At 45.3% G+C, this 6,996-nt stretch overlaps 1 protein-coding gene across 1 annotated transcript in view; it reads right to left on the bottom strand.

The window, feature by feature from the left end:
- Positions 1-6,725, bottom strand: part of TRIM36 (tripartite motif containing 36) — a 76,470-nt gene extending 69,745 nt beyond the window's left edge. The window contains exon 1 of the mRNA XM_006886677.1: positions 6,663-6,725. Within this exon, the coding sequence (XP_006886739.1) occupies positions 6,663-6,725 (63 nt within the window). The remainder of the gene's footprint in view (positions 1-6,662) is intronic.
- Between the last annotated feature and the right edge of the window lie 271 nt (positions 6,726-6,996).

Here is a 6,996-nt window from a genome sequence, read left to right as displayed (position 1 = left end):
GGAGGACAAAGCAAAGTATTGTATTATAGTGGAATGTGCAGAGAACTGGAATTGGAGGATAAAAAGGGAAGAACTCCCTCTGCATTTCTCAAGCAGAGAGAACTGAAAAACAAATTTAAACCTCGAGTCTCAACATTGAAAGATGCCATCAGCAATATATTGAATGATCCAGAAAGCATCAAAAGAAGATTGTGGGAGCAAACAGAATCACTTTGCCAGATAACTGATTGACACTGAAAAGCTCCAGGAAGTACCGTGTAAACAGGAGCCAATGGTAATGAAGGAAGAAATGGAAGCTGTATTGAGGGCATTTCCCCGCCCCCCCAAAAAAAGCCCCAGAAATCTATGGGATACCAATCGACTTGTTTCTATTAACAAATGCAGTCTTGGGTATGCTCACCAATCTACGCCAGGAAATTTGGAGGATGGCTCTCTGGCCAATGGATTGGAAGGGGTCCATCCATATTTGTTCCTATTCCCAAGAAAGGTAATCCATTTGAATGTGGAAACTATTAAAGAGTATCACATGCAAGCAAAATACTGATGAAGATCATTCAAGAACCGCTAGAATAGTACATAGATAGGGAACTGCCAGAAGTTCAAGCAGGATTTAGAAGAGGCCGTGGCACCAGGGATATAATTTTATTTCAGATGGATCCTTGTAAAGAATACCAGAAGAATGTCTCCTTGTGTCTTATTGACTATGCAAAAGCGTTTGACTATGTAGATCATAACAAGTTGTGGCTGAGACTGAGAAGAATGGGAATCCCAGAGCACTTAATTGTGCTCTTGTAAAACCTATACCAGGACAGAAAGGTTGTTGTGTGAACAGAGCAGGTGAACATGCATGGTTTAAAATTAAGAAGGGAATGCATTAGAGTTATATTCACTCTCCATACCTATTTAATCAGTTTGCTTAGCAAATTATTTGAGAAGTTGGACCCTATAAAGAGGAGTGTGGCATAAGAAAGAGGAGAAGACAACCTTGCTTGCTGCAAGTGAGGAGGACTTGACGTACTTGTTGCAGAAGATCAAGGAATGAAGCCTTCAATATGGATTGCATCACAATGCCAAGAAAACAAAGATTCTTACCACTGATAGGCAACATGGTGATGGATGGAGAAGAGAGTGAAACTGTCAACAACTTCATCTTACCTGGACCCACAATTAACACCCTTGGTACCAGCAATCAGGAAATAAGGAGATACACTGGGAAAATCTCCAGTTAGGGACCTCTCCAAATTATTGAGGCATAATGAATGATGTCAATTTGAGGACTAAAGTGCATCTGATTCAGGCCATGGTGTTTCCAAATAACTTGCTATGCATCAGAGAGCAGGATGATGAATAAGGATGACAGAAGAAAAATTGGTACCTTTGAGCTGTGGTGTTGGAGAAGAGCACTGAGAATCCCATGGATGGCCAAAGAACAAATAAGTATGTCTTGGAGAGGGTGCAGCCAGAGTGCTCTTTGGAGGCAAGAATGAAGAGGCTTCACCTCACATACTTTGGTCAGGTTGCTAGAAGGGGTTATTTCTTGGAGAAAGATATGGTTTAGGAAGGGTAGAGGGTTGGCAAAGGAGAGGAAGACCCTTGACCAGGTGGATTGATATGGTGACTGCTGCAGTGGGCTCTTGTGTGTCAGGAAATGTAAGTATGGCACAGGATAGAACAGAGTTCAGATCTTTTGTTCATAGGGTTGCTATTATAAGGAGTGCTTGACTCAATGTCATCTAACAACAACAGCTGTCATATTGGAAATATCCTGTGTGATTGTAATTTGCACTTTCTAGCCATTTGCTGTTCTTAGTTACAATTCCGCATTAAATTGCATCACCTCAAAATATGTATCAATTTTGCTTTGCCATGATGTTCACTACTATTTAATTAGCTTCCACTTTATTATATGGTTGTATTTATCCTATGTACTGTAAATCCTAAACCTCATGATGTTAATGAGGTCAGATTAGGGCAGTTATGTTAAAGAGGAAGGACACAATCTAATGAGGCAGGATTATGCTGTATTTGAGTTGATCTCTTTTAAGATATGAAAGAGAATAAAAAAGCCAGCAGAAATCAGAGAGATCTCAATACCAGCAATAAAGAGGAGCCAGGTACATAGTGCATCATGTAAACCCAGACTCTGCACTGAGAACCCCCTAGATCTAGAAAGAGACTGATACCAAGACACAAGAAAATCTCAAGAGATGTCATGCTCTCAAGTATTAAAAAGAGAAAAGAGTCTTCCGTAAGAGCCAACAGGGAAAGCCTTCTCCTAGAACTGGCTTCCTGAATTTGGACTACTGGTATCCTGAACTGTGAGAGAATACATTTTGCCTGTTAAAGCCATCCACTTGTGGTATTTCTGCTACAGCAGCACTGGACAATTACCACAGTTGCCTTTAAGTCTAATACAGCTCATGATGACCTTATTTGTGCAAAGTAGATCTGCTTTTCAAAACAGATTGTCAGGTCTATCATCTGAGGCACTTCTGAAAACATCTGATAGTTTATATAAATGTAAATATAATACATAATCTAGATAATATATGTTTCTTTTGATCAATCTCTATTACATGATTCCAGAGGAGTGGGTGAGTGTGTAAAATGAAGATGTGTATGAAGGTGATCAAAGTAAATCATTCAAGGCACCAAACTGCCTCTGGACAGTTAGGAAAAAACTGCTTTGAATAATCCTAGAAAGTGATCACAGTTTTAGAAAGTTGTGTTTGTTTTGTTTTGTTTTTTTCAAATCCAAAGAGATGATATGCAAAAGAAATTTTTAGAAATTGTAAACATTTCACAGGTAGAAGGAGATACTGCAATTCATTTATACTGACTTTCAATCCTCTTGAGCATTAACGTAAGTACTAGCTATACTTAAGGGTATTGTTTGATGAGCAGAAGGAACATAATAGTAGACATCACTGTATACTTTAAATATTAAAGTAAGCATCACAATAGAGTAAAATAAGCTAACCAAGTGTGTAGGGTAGGTTTTAGATTACTCTAAGATGAAAGGCTCACCTCCCACATTCAGAGAACACACAGTAACTTAATATTATTTGAAACAGTCACATAACAAACTCTTGCCACTGGGAAAGGCAAGCTATTGGCAGTGGACCTAGTGAACTTCCACTTTCTTATCTATAAAGTCTTCTGTAATGTTTTACTTTATAGCAACAAATGTACTCATATTCTAAAGCCATTTCTCTTGAATTGGCTCATTTACAGAATCTGAGAAGTTCTGTATGAAGATGATGAGAGCAGAGGGGGAAGTAAAAGAAATGACAGTCAACTCACTGATATATTGTGTTGAAACTGACTCAGTGCTGATCCTCCAGAGGATTTTCAGAGGTTATAATTAACACAGGAGGAGACTGCCCATCTTTCTCCAGAAGTGCAGCTGGTAGATTCAAACCAGCCACCTTTGGGTTGACAGGGCAACTTCATATCCAGTCAGACACCAGAGCTCTTTCATTCCATTACTAACATGAGCTACTAAGTAGAAACTAACTCCTCAGAGGAAAATGAAGCAAGTCAAACTAAAGAGTCCAAGGCTAGTAATACTTAGAACGTATTCAGTGTTTAAACTGTTTGATTACACCTAAAACAAGGGGTTTGGTTGGAGTTGGTAGGGGTGCAAGAAGAAAATGGTTTTGAAGTGATAGGAACAGGGAGGGCAAAATAAACAACCTTTCTAACTTCTTACTCTGAAGAACCTACAGTCCATACTCAAAAGGGTCTGCATTATAACTTTTGAAGTCAACTGAGAGAATGTATTTACTTATACAACCTCTATTGAAAGACAAAAAACCCCTCAAACTTGTTGCTGTGGTGTTGAAACTAATAGCTGACCCTGCAGTGCGTTTCCAAGGCTGTAAATCTGACAGGAAGAGATTGCCTGTCTTTTTCTAGCAGAGCCACTGGTAGATTCAAACCACCAGTCTTGGTCTTTGGGTTTCACAGCACAGCTCCCTACAGGTTAAACTACTGGAATGTCCTAGTCAGAAGGAAGAGGTACAGAAATTTACTGAAGCAAGATGATTTTGTTTTGGTTTTGTTATTTGATGGCCTGGTCCATAGGGATTGTGTACATCTTGGGCTATTTGAATCCACCAGTGTTTCCACTGGAGAAAATTAGCCTCCTCTTATTGTAGTTTATAGTCCCAGAAATCCAATGAAAGACCACTATGACTTGGAACCAGTTGGAGAGTAGTAGGTTTTCAAGGTTTTTGGTTTCTCTTTTTTATCACAGTGAGTGTATTATGGTAAATACATGGTTAATCAGGGGTCTTTGTTTGTTAGATTGGTTGGTTAAGTTTGATGGTTTTAACATGCACCTTATAGAAAGTTTTTAAGGGTCCTACCTGTCCAATTATCGGAAGTTTACCTGTCGACATTGAACTCATCTGGAGTGTTGTTAACAGCAAATCCCCTAGAACCATTCACTCAGAATTTTAGACTGAGCCTGGAACTGGAAGAAAGAATTTGCTAGCTAATTCAATTCTGCCCAACTTTCCAGAATGCGTGTGGACTGCAGGTCTAAACTCATCGGTCATGTCATTCCTGAAGCCTTCATGAACAGTCTATATCTCAGATCAATAAAAGGTCTCCTCTCCAACCCCCACTCATTCACTATTTGCCATCAACTCTCACCTGACTCATAGCTGACCCTCCCACTAGGTTTCTGAGGCTGTAACTCACACGGGAAGAAACTCTATTTCTCCTGCAGAATCCTGGGTTAGAACTGCCAGAGTCATGGCCTTTAGCTTAGCACTGCTGCTCCCTACAAACTGAGCTACCAGAGCTTCCTCTGTTGTGATGTACTGTCCAGTTGGGTTTTCAGAGGCAGTTAGTTAATCACAGCAGAGGAAATTACCCATCCTTCTCCCACAGAGAGGCTGGTGGCCTCATAAGCGTGTGCCTTTGGGATTGCAGCGCAGCTTCTTGCCACTAGGCCACCAGAGCTCCCTGAAACTCCCCCTAGACTTTCCAAATAGAAATTTATCCACCTTTAGCCATCATGCCCTTTCAAAGGTACTTTTCTGGGCACTACTGCTTCCTTGCCCAGGTGCAGGCCTGCCTTTTAGATTGCTCTTGGGATATCAAAGATACCAAAATTCCCCACTCTAAATCATTCCCAGTTTGCTTCCAGGGCTGGGCACCCCCTCCCCAGTGTTTGTCCTCTGCAGGTAGAGCAAGTTGCAAGGTGCACTCAAGGCCCAGAAGTGTTCTGGAGCTGGCTGTTTGGGAGGATATGGACTTTAAAGTGCTAACTTGGGTTTCCATCCCGAGAGGTGTGGAGCGTGCAGAAAGTTGAGGTACACCTTAGAGCAAGGGACAGTGAACTGCCACTCACTCATACTCTGGGGAATGCAAATGGCCTGGGTGGCCCGAACTAAGAGCACACACATTCCCCTCCATTTGTGCATGGAGGATGCAAACGACCTTGGTGACCTGACGCATAGCCCTCATTTCAAGAGATAATAGCCATTCTACTGGTAAGTGTTTTCAGTCTTGCCAGTAGAACAGAATTCAGGGGAGGTATTATGGTTTGCTCTGGACGCTTTCAGCTGAGAGTGCTCTAAAGTGGTTTTCCAATCCTAAGAACCTCTGGCCCTGTAGCCATAAAGTAAGACAACGGCAATAGCTCATATCTGCAGAGACACGGTTAGGGAGTGTGGGGACATTTTCAGATGCTCGCTACAGAACCATTCAGAACCATCCTCCATCCTTTTGAGGGCTGCCTGCTGAGAGAACCTGGTTCTCCTCTGTGTCATCAGCACCTCTTTTCAGAACCTCGAGGTGCAGAATGAAAATTCAGGAGCCATTTCCAAACTGCAGCTTGACAGTTCTAATGGACGCCACCGGCTCGCCCGGGCCGGGGCGGTCGTGGCGCGCTGTGCAGCCGCCGGTGCATCTCCCGAGTGTCTTGCGAGCCCTGGGGGCGGGCCGGCTCCACGGAGGGCCGCTTCTCTTTGCAGCGCAGAGCCTTGGTGCTGGCGGTGCGATGCGGGGCGCCCCGACGGCGCCGCGGGGTTCTGAAAACACAGGCGATCTGGCTCCTCCAGCATCTCTCACACCCTCCAGAGGAAGGCGCTTAAAACGCCCCTGGACCTAGGACAAGGGCTCAGGGTCCAGAAAGACGACTGGAATTGCAGACGGAGGCTGGGCCCCTAGTTGCCTCGTACGCTGCGGGACTCCGCGTGATCCCGATCCCACGCCCTGGGCTTATTATCCTACTGGGGGGACGGACTCTTCTTCCGCACCCCGCTCCGAGACAGGCCAGATCACGCATTCGAGTCACTGCGCTCTGGCTGGTCCGGGCGGCCCTCGGCCAACGCCCGGGATTGCTCACCATCTCCCCAGGCCCGGCGCCCGCCCGTCGGCATCCAGGGCGCCCCGCTGCCGCCCAGCTGGCCCCTGACAATCCCGAAGCTGTCCCCCGCGCTCATCTCAGCGATGCCGCACAATAAATAAACCGCGTCTGTTTTGCATTCTGCAGCTGCTGGGAAAGCGGAGCTCTGACAGCGCAGACCCTCGGGGTCCCAGTGTCCGTCCCTCGGCCCTTGGCCAAAGGAACGGACCCCGACGCGCGCAGCCACAGGTCAGGGAGCCGCCCGTGGGCGCCAGGGAGCGGGGCGCGCCCCAGAACTTACCTTGCCCTTGGCTAGCAATTCCATGATGTAGCCAAATTCACTTATCTCGCCAGGCTCAGACATGGCTCCGGCCCTTCACAAACTCTAACGAACCCACGCGGGGAGCATCGAATTTGTTTGGTTGTGCTAGGATTTTTCCCCCCCCTCTCTCTCCCTCTGCTTTCAGTCCGAGTTTTTGCCAAGCGTCCCGCAGTTCTGCTGTTAATCGGGGAAAGTGAAGCAGCAGGGGCAAAGGGCGCAAAACGGGCAGGGTGGGATGAAGGCTCTGGACGGCGACCGGCCGCCGCGCCCGCCGAATCGGCCACTGGTACCAACAGCTGGGCCGGGGACCGCG

The sequence above is a fragment of the Elephantulus edwardii genome, unplaced genomic scaffold (genome assembly GCF_000299155.1).
Source record: "Elephantulus edwardii isolate Elephantulus edwardi_28Jun2011 unplaced genomic scaffold, EleEdw1.0 scaffold00050, whole genome shotgun sequence".
NCBI classification, from domain to species: Eukaryota; Metazoa; Chordata; class Mammalia; order Macroscelidea; family Macroscelididae; genus Elephantulus; species Elephantulus edwardii.
The sequence above is the reverse complement of the archived record's forward strand: the minus strand, read 5'-3'. Positions and strand labels throughout refer to the sequence as shown.